The following is a 17,776-nucleotide window of genomic DNA, read 5'->3' as shown; positions in this document are numbered from 1 at the left end:
TTGCAATATGATCACTGAAATTAAATGGTTTGTACCTTTCTGCTTCAACAATCAATTTTCTCCAATAAGATGGGGCAGGATTTATGATTCAAATATATTGTAGTAACTGTTGCATACGAATGAATATTGTAATTATAGTTGAAATTATTATAATTATTTATATTAATAAGATTTAGTTATTGTCAATTACTGATTTAAAACTTGGAAATACTACAATAATGTTTACATTTAGTCTCAAGGTCAACTCTTTATATTTCCTCTTTCATTAATTATTTGCTTCAAATATTTATGAAAACACTGAACTACCTTTTAAATTAGCAGAAAATAAGGTAAACTAAATTCTAATTGCAACTTATTTATGCTTTTAATTTTTAAACTTTTGATTATAAAATGTACGAACATACTTAGAAAACTTGCAAAAATGAACACCCAAAACCTACCACTTATAGTCAACATCTAATTGTCATTTTTCATGCCTGGTTTTAGAATCTTGATTGGAGTTGGTTAACAGAATGACTTACCACTTATTTGCTGTGCCCAAACCAATGGAAGTTGTTGCTGCACATGGTCGAAATTTGTTTTCTCCCATGAAACCATTCTTCAAACACCATTCAATGGAAGAAATGGCTGTGATCAAAAACTACATATGGTTTTACAAAGGCTATATTTTGGTTTTGGGTAATTTTAACCCCTGAACAGATATAGTTTTATGTTGGTGAACTTGTTTAAAAACTACAACTAGTTAGGTGCATCATTGCAGTCTATTTGTTTTTAAACTTTGTAAAACATTACTTATTTAACTGACTAAAAATACCCTTTAACTTTTGGACATAAGGCTAAAAATAGTATGTACAGAGAAGAAAAACCTCAATTATTATGTTCCAAGTACACACTGTCTGCATATATTTCTGTAGCAAAGATTGCTTACAAGTAAAATTGTACTTCTTGAAGAAAAAACCCTACCTCCTTGTGTTGCACTCAACAGTGCTCTTTCTGGCATCGTAAGGAGTTGGGTCAATCCCATTTTTCAATTTTATTACACATTGGACAGTGCATCTGTGCCTTTAATATCAATGGACTGTCCTAAGTGTGCTATGTGTATATGTATTTAAGATGTACATTTAGTAATATCAAAGAAGAAATGTTAATTTATAATGTGTTTGAAAACGTGTTTTTTTCATTTGTAAAAATGAGTTATTTGTTTTAGGAATCTTACATGTCTTGTCATACCAATATAAAGGTCTGCACTCCCTTATCTGTAAATCTAAAATCCAAAAAGCTCTGAAAACAAGGTTTTTCATAAGCTTGGTGACAAAACTCATTTGCTTTCAAATCTAACTTGAACTGACAATTGAATCAACTTATCCCATCTAGTGTGAATCTTCACTTATTTTGCTGTAAAATTATTAACATGTTTGATTATTTGGTGGGGAGGCTGCTGCCATAGACCCTGCTGGGTGTTTATGTAGTATGGTATATGCACTGAATTACCTTTCTAAAATCTGAAAATTTCATAATTCTGAAACATCTGGCTGTAACGATTTCAGATAAAGGATTGTGGATCTATTATCTGTTAGATAATTTAGAAGATACTTGTTTTTTAAAAAATGTGAAATGCTTTTGTATTATAGTTTTTCACTTTGTGTATTAAATGATTTTTAAATTACTTTTTGATTCTCTTTTCATTAAAATCAGATGAATATAGTTGACCCTTGAACGAAGTGGGGGTTAGGGGAATCAATACCCACACTGTAAAAAATTTGAGTATCATTTTAGCTTCTATAGTTGGCCCTTCACATCTGTGAATTCACCAACATGTTGGGAATGCAAAAATACTGTTTCGAATCTGCAGACATAACTGTGTACAGGACTTTTGGGCAAGGTGGTGGCATAGGTAAAAATACTTGCCTCCTCCCACAACCTCATCAAAATTTCAACTAAATTAGCCGAAACCCGTTTGGCTTAGTGGATAGAGCATCAGTCTGCGGACTGAAAGGTCCCGGGTTCGATTCCGGTCAAGGGCATGTACCTTGGTTGCGGGCACATCCCCAGTAGGGGGTGTGCAAGAGGCAACTGGTCGATGTTTCTCTCTCATCGACGTTTCTAGCTCTTTCTCTCTCTCTCCCTTCCTCTCTGCAAAAAATCAATATAATATATTTTTTTAAAAAATTTTTTTTCATGCCAAAACCGGTTTGGCTCAATGGATAGAGCATCGGCTTGGGGACTGAAAGGTCCCGGGTTCGATTCCGGTCAAGGGCATGTACCTTGGTTGCGGGCATATCCCCAGTAGGGGGTGTGCAAGAGGCAGCTGATTGATGACTCTCTCTCATCGATGTTTCTAACTCTATCTCTCTCTCCCTTCCTCTCTGTACAAAATCAATAAAATATATTTTAAAAAAAAAATTTTTTTTTCAACTAAATTGTAGAACCACCATCGTTCAGAACCACCTGAAACCTGGTTGAATGAAGTCCTGTAACTAGGGAATGAAAGAAGCCACATCGAGACCAGTAGGAGGAGCAGAGATGCAGAATGGGCTGGTCACACACACACACTTGTGATGGATAAAAATTGGGAAGGATATCTCACCTGCAGAGGTCCCCCTGAGGAGTGAGAATTCCCAGCCCCATGTCAAGGGCCATTTGGAAATTTATAACATCATTCACAGGCCACACAAAATTGTCAACTTAAAAATTAGCCTGCTATATTTGGTCACTTAACTCACCCCTAATGCCTTGGCAGGGCCAGAACAAATTATTTTGTGGCCTTATATGGCCTGCCGGCCAGACAGTCCCCAGGACCTTGTTTGATCTGGAACAAACAAGGTCCCAGGGAAATGAATGATACAGGTAAAGAAGAGGATAGAGTAATCTGGGAGGGCTGGCTTTAATGACTTGCCCCTTCCCATTTCCAGTTATCACCATTATAACTGGACCTGCAGTTTCTAACCATTTTGCTTCCTTGCCTCTACTCTCTCTCCACTGTAAACCATTTTGCAGACTCACTGGCCCTAAAGCACTGCCCAAGAGGTTACAGAGTCCTCCTACCCTAGTCCACTTGTACAGTTATGGTCCCACTGCTAGCCTTTGAAGGCTTACAGTAACCATTACTGGCCAACCTACTCTAATATGCTGCCCTTATTTCCCTGTGTTTGCTCATCTTATTCCTTTCTCTGCTCTTTTACTTTGTCCTTTTTGTCTGGTAATATATGCTTTTAATGCATATTTTAAAAGAACAGAAGAATATGCAGTAAAAAGACTGTCTCTATTTTCTAGCCTTCCAGTTCCCTCTCCCTACAGAAAAAGTGCTTTGAGTCTTTCAAAATCCGGGACTAGCCCTCCATCCCACTCCCTTCCATCATAATGGCTTCACAGGAGCTCAAATGCTCCCTGTTCCTTTTCATTTTTCTAGAGGACCCGTTCCTATTGCTTGGATGGCCATCAAGTCCTCCCCAGATCAGCTTCAGGCACATCGATAGGTGCTCAGAAAAATGACTTGATGAACGACTATGCAATGAAATTGATTATCTTCCTCTTCAGAACTTACGCTTCCAACAAGTCTGGTTGCCCCTGAATTCATTGCAGGACCCGTACATAAAGCGTGTGCTTGCCACTTAGGCTTCGGTAAAAAAAAAAAAAAACACCCACAAAAACACAAATAAAAGGAACACTTGAGTGAGTTTTTGCACAAGAACTGACCAGTTCCTTGTCCCAGAGGCCCTCTTCTAATTGGGCACCCCTGCCTACCCTACCGACTTGTTTTCCTGAGCTGGAAACCAGCAGCGCCCACAAAAAAGAGTCCGAGCGCTTTTATAGGAAATTGCGCTGCAGGCGGCCGGAGAATTTTGTCCCCTGCGCTCCCCGTCTCTTCAGTCTCGGGGCGAGCGCTGCGTCGGCTTGCGTGCCCGCGCAGCCCGCGCAGCCGCAGAGCCCAGGGGTGGGCGGGGCCGGCGGTTGGCGGCGGTTGGCGCGAGGAAGCCGCGGCACGTGCGGGGCGGGGGCGATGCGTCACTGACCGGTGAGGCGCGGCGGAGGGGTGGGCCTGCCCTCGGACTCTGCGGGGGGGACCCCCTCCTGAGCACCTTGTGCCGCGGGCGCGGCCATTGGGAGACGGGGTGTCACGACGCTCCCTGAGCAGGGGCGGCCCGCGGGCCGTTTCGCGCGGGGTGGAGTGGGTGAGCGGGTTCTGCCAGGAGGAATGAATGAGGGGAAAGGGGGCACCAGACTTCCCGGCGCGGCGTGCGGCAGGGAGCCAGCCGGTTGTGCGGACGGGATAGGCCTATCTCTCACGGGGCTGGGGGTGCTCCTTCCTTATCCAGGAGCAACAGGATGAATATGACTCAAGTCCGGGCTCTGGTGGCTGCAGTGGTGGGTGTGGTGGTCGCCGTGCTCTATGCCTCCATCCACAAGATCGAGGAAGGACACCTGGCGGTGTACTACAGGTGAGCGGCGTGCGCGGTCCGCTCCGGGGGAAGCGGGCTCCGCCGGAGCGGCTCCCTCTGCGGCGTCAGGGGAGCCCTCTCCAGCCCTCCGCAGTGACTTTCGTCCTGGCTCTTGGGGGCCGAGGCTCAGGCTTTTGCAGAGCACCCTGCAGGTGTTGGGCAATGTTAGTGCAGAGGTCGAGTCCCTATGTATTTCTTGTAGCTCAATTTTTGTAGGAAAAAAAGTGAATGAAGAAAGGCAGTGGCCACGCCATCTGTAACTGAAGAGATGGGTGAGTTGTTGAATTCCATACACCAGTGTTTCCCAAACTTTTGACATATGTGCACCCCTTCTATAATTTTCGTAAAGCCGAGTACCCCTCGTACTCATGAGAACGTAGAATTAGGCGCAGCTAAGCATGGTGCAGTGCAAATCCCCACCAAACTCTTCCCGTTACCCCTGGGGGGTACCGTACCACACTTTGGGAAACACTGCCATACACCTGTACAGACTTTGGGCTTGAACTTTACATGCTGTTTAGAAAGGCTGGCCCTATTAGTGATGGTCCTTTACATCCTCTCTTCTCCCCCCCTTAAAATCACCTAGTGTCTGGTTTTGGCTTATAAATGACAGTTGTTATATCCCTGGACCTCGAGACACAGCAGCTCAGCATTGATGGACCACCCTCCTCCCACCTTATCACCCTTTCTTTCAGGTTGAGGAAAGGAATGGTGTGGGATGTGTTGCTCTCTAGTTGGGCTCCAGTAGCTTTTCCTTCAACGTGGAACCACCAGTTTTTGTGTGTGTTTTTTTAACCTAGACACAGAGGATAATCTGGAGAAATTGCAATAATGATTTGAAAGGGCTTCAACTTCAACCTTTTTTTACTTGTTTCCATCATCCCCCCCAAAGTGATATTTCTACTTTTAAATCCATCCTGAATCTTAGAAACAGTCTTACCTGTGAAACACGAGTTTCAAATGCAATTTCAGTGATAAATCTTAGCAGATGAATAACAGGTTAGTTTATAATTCCATCTAGTTCAGCATTGTCTTCCTGGTAGTGAAATCTAGGAAAGAGCTTTTCAAGGTGTGGGTCTCAAAGAATTAGGGATATACCTCAAACAGTTCATATTTTCTTAGTTGTTTGTTATTAATCCTTTGTATATCTATATTTTCAAATAGGAAGCTAAGTTCTATGAAGTTATTCTTCACTGTGTTACAAAAGGTCTTCTTTTTAATATTTATCCCTCAAGTGCCTTTTTTTTTTAAAATAATTTCCAAGATATGCTGTCATAGTTCACACATTCCAAAATTTGGTGAACAAGTCCAGAGTTATATTCTCTCTACTTTTAATCTTATTCCCTTACTCTTTATCTTGCCATGCTACTTTTCTCTGTGTTTTTAAAAATAAACTTTATGCACCCAGTATTTTCATTGCCTTATTATATAGGTAGATTAAAAGAATCTTGAACCTCTGAAATTTTCTCCTTGAAAGTTTGTATTCTTTTTTAACCTGGTGATTAAATGTATTATGTTTTGAACTGGTTAGTGAATGTGTTATGCACAATCAAAATATAGCAACTGAGAGCCATTAGAATTCTTTTTACAAGTATTTTTCAGACAGTTAAAAACCATCGAAAATCCTTTGTACCTATGAGCAGTGCTGGAAACCCAGAGATATAGTTGGTTCATCTTATGAAACAAGGTGTAACATCAGCAGTTTAATGTGATTTTTTTTCACCTTAGCTGTGGCAGATATTTTAGGGACTAGCAGTTGTTCATTATGTATAATTCATATTAGTGAGGCTTTAATAGGTCAATAGCATGAGTAAGAGTGAATACCTATTACAGCATTTTAGATTTGGAAAGAGAATTTCTCTCTTTATAATTTTGTCAATTTGAAACATCTTTGCAGGGGAGGAGCTTTACTAACTACCCCCAGTGGACCGGGCTACCACATTATGATGCCTTTCATTACTACGTTCAGATCTGTACAGGTAAGTGGTTTCTAAGGAAGCCCCTACACTGGATGAACAGGTGTGACAGGAACAGATGTGGATGGAGATAGATTTCCTTATTGCTTAATCAGATGGTGCTATTTACTTAAGTGCAGGAGTTAAAGTACAGAGTACAGTTGTCACAGTACAGGTGTCACAGTACAGTTTGTGCTTTTGAACCACCTCATTCTGTTGAAGTATGTTAGAAGTAAGAGCTATGCAACTTGGAAGAACTGATTTCTCACATCTATATAGGGGTATGCAGCAGGTTTTCTGTTGCTGCTGTCAAAATAAAAGCAGGTCTTCCACGCACAACTAGAAAAACAAACGAGTGATTACTGGTTTAGAACAGTGTTTGGTTTCCATAGAGGCAAGCTCCTAGACTACTGTTAACACTGAGGATCTGAATTTTTATACACAGCTTTTCTGCCTCACATTTTTTGCCTGGGGACATTAAGGACAATTTTATGTGGAACCTTAGGGAATGTTTTATTTTAATAGTATTTCAGAATATTTGAAGTAGCATCTTATCATTGAGAACAGTGTCTTGATCGTGGGAAGTAGTAAAATATCTTTTGAAATCTATATATATAAAAGCCTAAAGGACCGAATGGACCAAACGACCAAACCATTGGTCAACCGTTCACTATGATGCACACTGACCAGGGGACAGATGCTCAATGCACAGAATTGGTCTCCCTCCTGTCTGGATCAGGCCTACAAGGATTGGGCCGAAACCGGCTATCCGACATCCCTCTAGGGGTCCTGGATTGCAAGAGGGCGCAGGCCAGGCTGAGGGACCCCACTGGTGCACGAAACTGTGCACCCGGCCGTTAATAAGATCATAAAATAGGATTAGATTGTGACTGTTTTATCAGTATGATCATAAATCTATGGATTGTATACTATCTGCTAATTTTTTTAAGACTGAGGAAAATGTAATATAGTTAATCATGGAATTTAAATCTAGTCTTGATAAGTTAGAGTTTCATTATAAATACTTAAATCCTCCAGGTTTCCTTCCAAGTTGTTTTTCAATGGCATAAGGCAAGAATTTGTATCTGTTGAAGTGAAATGTGTTCTTCCTTTACCTGGACTGATTTCCATATTTTCTCTATTTTATTCACACTTGCCTTGGTTCATGCCATCACCTATTCTCTCCTCATCTTTCCCTTCATTTCTTCTCTCCTGTCTAAATCTTGCCAGACTTAAGGCTTATCGCAAATCCCTCTTTTAATCTATAGCTCTGAATGTCTGTACTATAAATTTTGGTCCTTGATCTTATTTCTTTTAATACTACTGTCTTGTTTGTTCTCTAAGTTTTTGTGTGTATTTTCCTTCCAGAAAATCTCCAAGCTTCTTGAAGGCAGGGATTGTAACCCATTTATATTTCTGACCTTTCTGCTTGTGAAAATTGTTAAATTGAGCAGGTAGGTGTAGTGAACACATGGGGTCAGAAACCTGGAGACTTCAGTTCTGGCTCTAAAACCAATTAATTATATGACTTTGCAAAAATCACTTCACTGCTGTAGAGTTCAGTTATTCCTCTGTGAAAGAAGGAGTTTTAATTACATGACCTCACTAATAGCCCAAATGGTTTGTAATAATGTTATCAATGGCAGCCTCACACTCTTAGAGATTAGGGGATTTTGTTAGATCTGTTCAAAGCCAGGCAAATCTATCTCTGCCTTCTTGGAGCTTAGTATGTTGAGTTGTACTGATGCAGAGATATATAGAAGAGATACAGATAATAAACATTAAATAGGTTTTAGAGTTTAGTTGCACATATAACAAATATTATATATAGTGTGTATACATGTATATTTACATATTGCAATAAACCATCATACTTAATGGAAATGAAATTAGTAAAGAGATTTCCATGTCAACAATATACTTTAAATTTACAAAAAAATTAAATGGGGGAGCCAGTGTGACTTAATAGGAATGTTCTTTTTTAATATGTGAAGCAGTAACATTCTAGGAAAAAATTATATTAATAAAAACCCTTTTTAGCTGAAACCGGTTTGGCTCAGTGGATAGAGCGTCGGCCTGCAGACTGAAAGGTCCCGGGTTTGATTCCAGTCAAGGGCATGTACCTTGGTTGCGGGCACATCCCCAGTAGGGGATGTGCAAGAGGCAGCTGATCGATGATTCTCTCTCATCGGTGTTTCTAACTATCTCTCTCTTCCTATCTGTAAAAAATCAATAAAATACGTATTTTTTTAAAAATTGTTCTTATTCAAATGATACATGAAAGATTTACTTTCATGAAATTTTGGAACATATTAGAAGATATAAGCTTCTTTGTTGGTGTAGAATATGACTAATGTTTTGAAGGAAATACAATAAATTGAGCTCATTTCTTCAACTTTTCTCTGTCTATCTAGAACCTATCACTATGTTTACCATCACCCTATTTCTCAACCCCTGAATTAAACTCAATTCTCTTTTTTCCTGGAATTTTATATGCAACCAGTTATTTAATCCTTTCTCTATTATGACTCTTGGACTGACAGCTTTTAATTTCCATGCCCTTTACTAAATCAGCCTAAATAAATTAATACTTTAGCTTCCCAGCTGGTTTTCTTGCCTCTAAATAAGATGCATACTGAGAATGCACCACATATGAGCCAAGGAATTAAAGAAAACCATATTTTTGAAAGTTTTTTTTGTGGTTGTATATAAGATAGATTAGGAGAACCCAAGCCCCTCCCTCCCTCCTTTGAACATGCAGGGCCCTCTACCTAGTACCACCATGTTCTCTTCTCAGAAAATCAACTTTCATCTATATCCCCCCTTCTGCGGCAGGCAAACCAGTCCTCTTCCTGTCACTTATACTAGTAGTATGTACTGTTTGTTCTCAACTTTATATATTTGAATAGATATTTATTGAACCTAAAATGTTCCTCTGTCTCATCTGTTCTTATTTCTCCCTCTGTAGACCTGGCTTATAAATACTTCACTTCAGAGAGCTTTTCAACCTATCATTTTACTCTCTGCCATTTAATACCTAACATTCCAGTTTATACGCTGTTATTTTATACCTGTTATAGATTGCTTTGTAAGGATTTTATCTCCTATGTTGGATAATGAGCTCTTTGAAAACAGGGACTATACTTTCTCCTTTGTATCCCATAAAGTAATATGTTGCTGAGTGCTTAATAAGGAGCAGTGTGTCTAGAATATACTCATTAGGTATTCACCTAGTGGAGGCCTTAGAATACAAGAGAGAATCACTATGGGTCCAAACAAAGGGGCAAAGTAATGAAGTACCAGATTCTTGGAAAGAAGTAGCGCTGGTGGTGGCACTTCTGCTAAAAAGGAAATTGAACAGACCATTTGAGAAATTACTAGGGCCTAAACTAAATATTGACCATAGCTTCAGAGAAAAAGATTGTTTTTCAGTTCAAGGGTACCTTTGAGTTGTATGCATATAATAGTTATCTTTTTACCTTCGTCATAAGCAGTAATATTAACAGTGGAATCAAAGTTCAGAGCACAAGTCCTCGTAGTAGTATCCTTGTGAGTAAGCCAGGTAGTTTGTAATCCTTGGCCAGCTCTAGGCAAATAAGGGACTCTGAGAGGTTGAACATTGAAACTTTCCAAGTGCATCCTGATTCAGACATTAACTATAAAATATTTTGTCTCAAAACTTTCATATCTGCTGGGATACAAAAAGAAATTGCTTTGATAGTTAATCTTTGGTGACTAAAATTGTAATGGAGCTCTCCTATATTTACCTCTCAGTACTTCTCCAGAGTTTTACCCTCTGGGACCGGTAGTTCTTTGACAATATGTGTCCTGAGTATTGAGATGTTTTTTCCTCCCCAGACAACACTGCAAACTGATGAAGTTAAAAATGTGCCTTGTGGAACAAGGTAAGCTTTCCCTCACCAACCTCCCTTTAGTTCAGATAGAGTTTCTGTTCATAAGCTCTAATCAGTTAAACATCTTTCAAATGGCATGAAAGTAACCCCAGGAGTTTTCTCTTCTGGGCATTATATGAGGAAAGCCCTGTCTCCAAACAGGAGCTTTTTATCTTAAGAGCCATTAGGGTGTTATTGAAAAGAACCAGCAGACCTAACTTCATACGTATATCAGGACTGCCACATCTGCTTTTTTGAGTTTTGTGGGTTTTTTTTTTTAACTAGACTTTATTCTTTAGTGCACTTTTAGGTTCATAGCTAAATTGAGCAGAAAGAACAAAGTTTCCATATAATCATTGCTGCCATACATGCCTTTATTGACTTTGCTAAGCCCAGTTCCCTCATTTGTAAAAATACTATCTAATAAAAATTAGAGTAATATGCAAATTAACCACCACTCTGCTACACCCACAAGCAATGCCCATCAGCCAATCAGGAGCGAGTAAGCAAATTAACCCAACCAAGATGACTGTGGCCTTGGAGTGAGCAGAAGGCTTGGGTTTCTCCAGCAATGGAGGAAGCCAAGCTTTCCGCACACCCTGGCGGACCCAGGTCTCTACTCAAGGCTACAAAGTTTCAATTATAGAAGATAGATAAATCCCAACAAAAATGGCAGCAGCCACAGAGCTGGAGAGAGCAGGAGGCTTGGGTTTCCCCTGGTGATGGAGGAATCCAAGTTTCCGCAGCCCTGGCCTGCCTTGGCCTCTGCTACAAAGTTTCAATTATAGAAGATAAATAAATCCCAGATACCAGGGCCTCTGCTTGGTCACTAGGGGGCGTGGCCAGCCTGCAAACCACCACAGGCCCCTCGCCCAGGCCTCCCCACACCCCATGGGAATCCCCACCCTGATCCAGGACATCCTTCAGGCAAACCAGCTGGCCCCCACCCATGCAGCAGGCCTCTAGCCTATCTAATAAAAGATAATATGCAAGTTGACCATCACTCCAACACACAAGATGGCTGTCCTCATGTGGGCACAAGATGGCCAGCAGGGGAGGGCAGTTGGGAGGGAGCAGGCCTTCAAGAGAGGGCAGTTGTGGGCAATCAGGACAGGAGGGGAGGGCAATTGGGAGGGACCAGACCTGCAAGAGAGGGCAGTAGGGGGCAATCAGGCCTACAGGGAGAGCAGTTAGGGGTGACCAGGTTGGTAGAGGAAGGAAGGTGGGGTGACCAGGCCTGCAGGGAAGGATAGTTGGGGGGGACCCAGGCCTGTAAGAGAGAGCAGTTGGGGAGGACCAGGCCTGCAGGAGAGGGCAGTTAGGGGTGACCAGGCCTGCAGGGGAGGGCAGTTAGGGGCAAACAGGCTGGCAGGAGAGCAGTTAGGCATTAATCAGGCTGGCAGGGAGTGGTTAGGGGGTGATCAGGCTGGCAGGCAGGTGAGCAGTTGGGAGCCAGCAGTCCTGGATTGTGAGAGGGATATCAGACATCCCTGTGGGGTCCCAGATTGGAGGGGGTGCCGGCTGGGCTGAGGAATTTTTGCCCCGGGCCTCTAGTCAGGTAATAAGACCTATCTTGCAGTTATACTAAGGGATAGAATTAGTGTATATGAAGTGCCCAACCCAGCACTTGATCCAGAGTAAGTACTCAATAACAGTTTAAAATGAAATCATCTCACCTGTCATATGTAGTATTAAAAGCGAGTTTCTGATTCAATAGGTCTGGATTGAAGCCTGAGAATTTGCATTTCTAGCAGAAGTTCTCAGGTGATGGTAATGCTATTTGTGGTTTTAGGACCTTATTATGAAAAAAGCTAGTTTTAAGGAAAGAAAGGCAAGCAAGGCATATATTATTTCTAGAATATAATCAGTACATTGAATTGTATCAAAAGTAATGTAAAATTGAAGGTATTTTTTAAATGATTAAAATATTTATTACAAGCCGATATAAAAGAGGCTTTGACATCAGTGGAAGGACACATGCTTTTTAAAAGGGAGCAAATTTGATAAATTCTCTCTAGGTCTGTCTGTCACTTTTTTTTTTATGGATTCCCTTTAGAGATGACTCAAAATTGGCAGCTAGTGAGATTTTTGGTAAATTTCATGTTAATCTTTTTGTTTTCCTATTTTTTCAGATTTTTTTTTTTTTTTTTTTTTTTTTTTTAGTGAGCATGTACTACTCTTTTCTTATCAGGGAGGGGTCGGGGAAATGTTATTGTAAGTTGGTAGGAAGGCTTAGTTGTTTTCATTTAAAAAATCTCATGTACCTCAAGTTGAAATTCACATGTCCCTCATGGTAGCCCAGGAAGCATTTGAACCACTAATTAACAAGACCTGTCTTTCTAGTGTGCCAGGTTTACTTGAGGGGCAAATTTTCTTATACAAAAATAAATATGGATAAAACATAAAAACTCTTTGATTAATTATTAAGATAAAGGAGGAAACCAAAAGGATTTTAAAGTGTGGCTGGCCTTCATATCTCCTGAGGAACCATTTTACTTGGTTTCTTTTTTTCTTTTTTTAATATATTTTATTGATTTTTTTGCAGAGAGGAAAGGAGAGGGATAGAGAGAAATATCAATCTACACACCCACTACTGGGGATGTGCCCACAGCCAATGTACATGCCCTTGACCGGAATCGAACTTGAGACCATTAAGTCAGCAGGCCAATGCTCTATCCATTGAGCCAAACTGGTTAGGGCTTTACTTGGTTTCTTGATGGAAGACTTTGAGAAGAGCATTGCTTTATCTGTTGGCCAGTTAATAAGCAAAGTGCTAAGTAGCGTTAGGTTATAGGTTTGGTCTTCATGTGAGCTGAATTGGTCACAACAGTTACAGAGGTGAACCTTAGTTATGTAAGGAACTAGGTGAGTGTGTAGGGTTATTTGAGTAGTGATTAGTGAAGTCATTTTAATCAGTAATATATGTCTTTAGATTTTCTTTCTAAATTTCTATCTTGTGGCATATGTTTGATGATCTGGGATTATAATAGATTTGTATTTGGCTCATGCTTTTTTCTTTTTCTTTCTTTTTTTTCTTCTTTTTTTTTAGTGGTGGGGTCATGATCTATATTGATCGGATAGAAGTGGTTAATATGTTGGCTCCTTATGCAGGTATGGTACTGGTCTGTTCTGTTGTTTTATGGTTATAATCAGAGTATTTATAACTGAGAGATTCCCTAAAGAATAGAAAGGTACTTTTAAAGTTTTATGACTTCATTTATTTCTATATGTATAAAAAATAATCACTGGAATAGTTTCCATTTTGAGAGAATGGTGGCAGAAATAGGTCACAAGTTCTACACAAAGTTGACTTTTCTGCAAATGTGTGGGTTACTCTTTGTTTTTAAAGAGCAAGACAGAATTTCTAGAAAATAGCATTTTATCCATTCAGGATGAGAGATCATTTCCATGCATGCTAAAAATCTGTAATTGCTTAAGTCTTAAGCCACATTGATTTGTGACCATAGAAAAATCTTTTTTGGTTATGAGATATGCTATAACTTACAGAGCAATCTGAAAGCATTGTGGGAGCAACATTTTCTTGGTAAAAGATGAAAACATAGAGATGGAGTGGGCACTTTTAAAAAACTTAAGAAAATCTGTCTTTGTTTGGTTTGATTGCTCCCCCCAATATTTTGTAGCAAAATACACATAGCATAAATCATCTTACCATTTTTTAAGTGTACAGTTCAGTGGTATTAAATACATTCAGATTGTTGTGCAACCATCATCAACTCGATCTTGATAACTCTTTTCATCTTATAAAATGAAACTCTATAAACATTGAATAATAACTCCCATTTCCCCTTCTCTTCAGCCTCTGGTAATTACCATTTTACTTTCTGTCTCTCTGATTCTGAATGCTCTATGTACCTTATATAAGTGGAATCATACGGTATTTGTCTTTTTGTGACTGGCTTATTTCGCTTAGCATAATGTTCTCAAGGTTCATCCATGTTGTAACATGTATCAGAATGTCCTTTTTAAGGCGGAATAATATTCCACTGTATGCATATACCACATTTTGTATATCCATTTATCCATCAATGGACACTTGGATTGCCTTTATGTTTTTGCTGTTGTGAATAATCTGTGAACATGGATGTACATTGATCTCTTTTAGTGGAAAGATCTGCCATTCTACCTTTATCCTTATTATTAAAATTGGCATGCCCAGTATGTACAGGATACTGTATTTGATGAAAACAATTTAAAAAGGTGATGTTAGAACCTTTGCCATAAGGAGTTTTTGTTTTACTTAAGAAGACAATACCAAATATATATTGGAATGTAAGGTCATGCTAAATTTCATATCACTGGATCAGGTCAAATAGCAAAAGGATTTCATACCAGAGAACAGGTTGTATTATTGCCCAGTGGATTGGTATTCTATTGTTCAGTGATTAAGTATTTTCATTGTCCTTTTTCATTTACTTTCCCTGGCAACAAATCAGTGGGATGAATTGTGATTGGAAAAATAGAAGAAAGGGAGATTGCTTTTCACTAGCCAAAGATAAAGAGGAAACTTGGTTCGCCAGTTCATTTAGAAATGACCAAGCAAATGAATTAATCAACAAATATTTATTATGGCCTATTTATCAAGGAAAGGCCAGTGGAGCAAGTCCTTGGGTCTGAACAAGAGAAAGCAGCATGTGTTGTTGTTTTTTAATTTTTTACTTTTCAGTTATAATTAACATACAATGTTAGTTTCAGGTTTACAACTAAACCTTTGTATTATATATAATACAAAGTGATCATCCCGATAAATCTAGTTCACATCTGACATCATACATAGTCAATAAAATATTAGTGACTATATTCCCTATACTGTATTTTACATCTGATGATTATTCTGTAATTGCCAATTTGTAGTTCTTAATTCCTTCACCTTTCTCACCCATCCCTCAACTCCCATGTTTGAATAGTTAAAGCACAGGTTCAGGTATGGTCTAGTAGGTACCCTTAAGCACATTCTGAAATGCTCTGTTTCTCAGTTTTCTCAATTAGATTTTTTGTGATATTTAAATGCTATGTATGTAAATTGCCTGGCATAAAGCTGGCCCAATAAATGTTTGCGTCTTTCCCTTCTAGCCTGGTCTCTTCTGTAACAGCCTTTAAAAACTGCCTTTTTGAAAATGGTTTTTTGTAGCTGCTTTCTTTTATTCCCACTGTTCCTCAATTAGTTAAGGCCCTTAACACCTCTTAGCTAAACTTTTGCTTTGTAGTAATTGCTTTACACTTTCCTGCCTCTGATCTTCGTGCCTCCCAGTTCATCTTCATACTGCTGCCAAAGTACAAATCTGATTGTGTCATACCCTTGCTTGAAAACTTTCAGTTCCCTATACCTCCAAGATATATATACTCTTCTTAGTATAGAATTTGAAGTTTGCCTCTAGAATTATAATATCAGTGTAACTTTTACCTTGGCTGAATTAGAAGATACATGAGTAAACATGGATTGTACCTCTCCTTCAGTGTTTGATATTGTGAGGAACTACACTGCAGACTATGACAAGACCTTAATCTTCAATAAAATCCACCACGAACTGAACCAGTTTTGTAGTGCCCACACACTTCAAGAAGTTTACATTGAATTGTTTGGTAAGTGTCTTACTTGTTTTGAATATGTAAATAACTAATTGGAAATCTTGTTCAACTCGTTTATGGATGCTATAACAATATTAGTAAACTTGCTCTTTGAGCATTCCTTCTGATTTTAAAATAGAGCGATTGTCTTTAAAATATTCTTTTTCTTATGATTAGATTAATTAGTTGCTCAGACAAGCTATTTTAAGAATGACGAAATTAGTGCACTGAGATGGGTAGTCCCTCAGCCCAGCCTGCGCCCTCTCACAGTCCAGGACCCCTTGTGGGGAGTGGGCCTAAGCTGGCAGGTGGACATCCCTCTCACAGTCTGGGATCCCTTGCTCCTTACCTCCTGGCTTTCTGCTCCTTAGCGCTGCCATGGAAGCCAGAGAGGCTCCCACCACCACCTCTGTGCTCGTCCGCCCAGGCTGAGCAGCACTCCCCCTGTGGGAGTGCACTGCTCACCAGGGAGCAGCTCCTGCATTGAGCATCTGCCCCCTGATGGTCAGTACACATCATAGCAAGCTGTCGTTCCACCATTCGGTTGATTTGCATATTAGGGTTTTATTATTATAGGATACCCATTTTCTGAAATGCATAATACATTACTATATCCTGTTTTTACTGTGATAACTTACTAAAAATATAGCTTTGTTGCTATTTTAATAGATAATATAGGGAAATTTAGAAATCTGTGTCCTGGAGTTTCCTAAGACCCACCTCCATGTTTGATGATTTGCTAGGAGGTCTGACAGGACTCATTATATAGTTGTACTCTCAGCTAATATGCATTAATAGCAAAAGAATAAAGCACATGGGTGAAGTCTGAAGGAAACCAGGCACAAGCTTTCAGGAGTGTTCTCCCAGTGGAGTCAAGCAGTATACACTTAATTATTCCAGCACTGAATTGCAACATGTGTGAAAATGTTGTCTACTTAGGGAAGCTCATTAGAGACTCACTGCCCAGGATTTTTATTTTTATATAGACACCCTCTGCATGGTATATATCAAAATTCCAGACTCCCAGAAAGAAGGCAGATATTTGGCATAAACCACATTATTTGTATGAACAGTGAGTTATTCTTATCAGTTATAGGGTTGATGGAAATCCTCTCTATGTCCCAGTTGCCAGGTGACAAGCCAAGGGCTAGCTTGCAAACAGGCTTTTCTAAGGATGGCAGCACTGTATTTCTGCATAAATTACCTTTTTTTTTTCATTCTTGCCTTACAATATTTCCCCCCCCATTGATTTTGAGAGAGAGTGGAAGAAGAAGATAGAGGGCGAGAAAGGGAGTGACAGAAGAGGGGGGGAACGGAGGGATGGAATGTGCCTTCCTGCACCTGCAATCAGGGTACATACCCTTGACTGGGAATCAAACCCAAGGCCCTTCGGTGTGTGGGCCAACACCCTAATTATTTAACCACACTGGCCAGGGCTGCACAAATAACTTTTTTTTTTTAATTGATTTTTTTACAGAGAGGAAGGGAGAGAGATAGAGAGATAGAAATGTCGATGAGAGAGAAACATCAACCAGCTGCCTCTTGCACACCCCCTACTGGGGATGTGCCTGCAACCAATGTACATGCCCTTGACCGGAATCGAACCTGGGACCCTTCAGTCCGCAGACCGAAGCTCTACCACTGAGCCAAACCGGCTTCAGGCCAAGTAACTTTTCATTTATAACTGAGAAAGTTCTGACCAGTGATTGCATTGTTGCTATTGGTTTCTTACTTCTTCCTGGAATTCTTAGTGAATTTCTTAGAGGCAGGCATAGGAATGGTTAATCAGTTTGTAAATCTACCAGTTGATTCATCAATGATAGACAACTATTGGGATCATGTCTGAGAAAACTGTTCTGTCCTGATTTGTCACATCACCCATCCTATTTAATAAAAGGGTAAT

The 17,776-nt window shown here is 39.8% G+C and overlaps 2 protein-coding genes across 4 annotated transcripts in view; both read left to right on the top strand.

Moving 5' to 3' along the window:
- The window catches only part of CHUK (component of inhibitor of nuclear factor kappa B kinase complex), a 32,557-nt gene extending 30,154 nt beyond the window's left edge, over nucleotides 1-2,403 (top strand). Inside the window, exon 21 of the mRNA XM_084904078.1 lies at nucleotides 487-2,403. Within this exon, the coding sequence (XP_084760204.1) occupies nucleotides 487-516 (30 nt within the window). The 3' untranslated portion in view covers nucleotides 517-2,403. The remainder of the gene's footprint in view (nucleotides 1-486) is intronic.
- Nucleotides 2,404-3,921: 1,518 nt separating this feature from the next.
- The window catches only part of ERLIN1 (ER lipid raft associated 1), a 37,947-nt gene continuing 24,092 nt past the window's right edge, over nucleotides 3,922-17,776 (top strand). The window contains exons 1-6 of one of the 3 annotated variants that reach the window (XM_084904106.1): nucleotides 3,922-4,015; nucleotides 4,317-4,439; nucleotides 6,337-6,418; nucleotides 10,253-10,299; nucleotides 13,337-13,398; nucleotides 15,763-15,888. In XM_084904106.1, coding sequence (XP_084760232.1) covers nucleotides 4,327-4,439; nucleotides 6,337-6,418; nucleotides 10,253-10,299; nucleotides 13,337-13,398; nucleotides 15,763-15,888 — 430 coding nt within the window. In that variant the 5' untranslated portion in view covers nucleotides 3,922-4,015; nucleotides 4,317-4,326. Of the gene's footprint in view, nucleotides 4,016-4,040; nucleotides 4,169-4,316; nucleotides 4,440-6,336; nucleotides 6,419-10,252; nucleotides 10,300-13,336; nucleotides 13,399-15,762; nucleotides 15,889-17,776 lie in introns of those variants that run through there. The other 2 variants (XM_084904107.1, XM_084904108.1) reach the window with 2 other exon arrangements.

This window comes from Pipistrellus hanaki, assembly GCF_964339955.1.
Source record: "Pipistrellus hanaki genome assembly, chromosome: 14".
In the NCBI taxonomy this organism is placed as follows: domain Eukaryota; kingdom Metazoa; phylum Chordata; class Mammalia; order Chiroptera; family Vespertilionidae; genus Pipistrellus; species Pipistrellus hanaki.
This window is presented reverse-complemented; position numbering and strand designations above follow the sequence as displayed.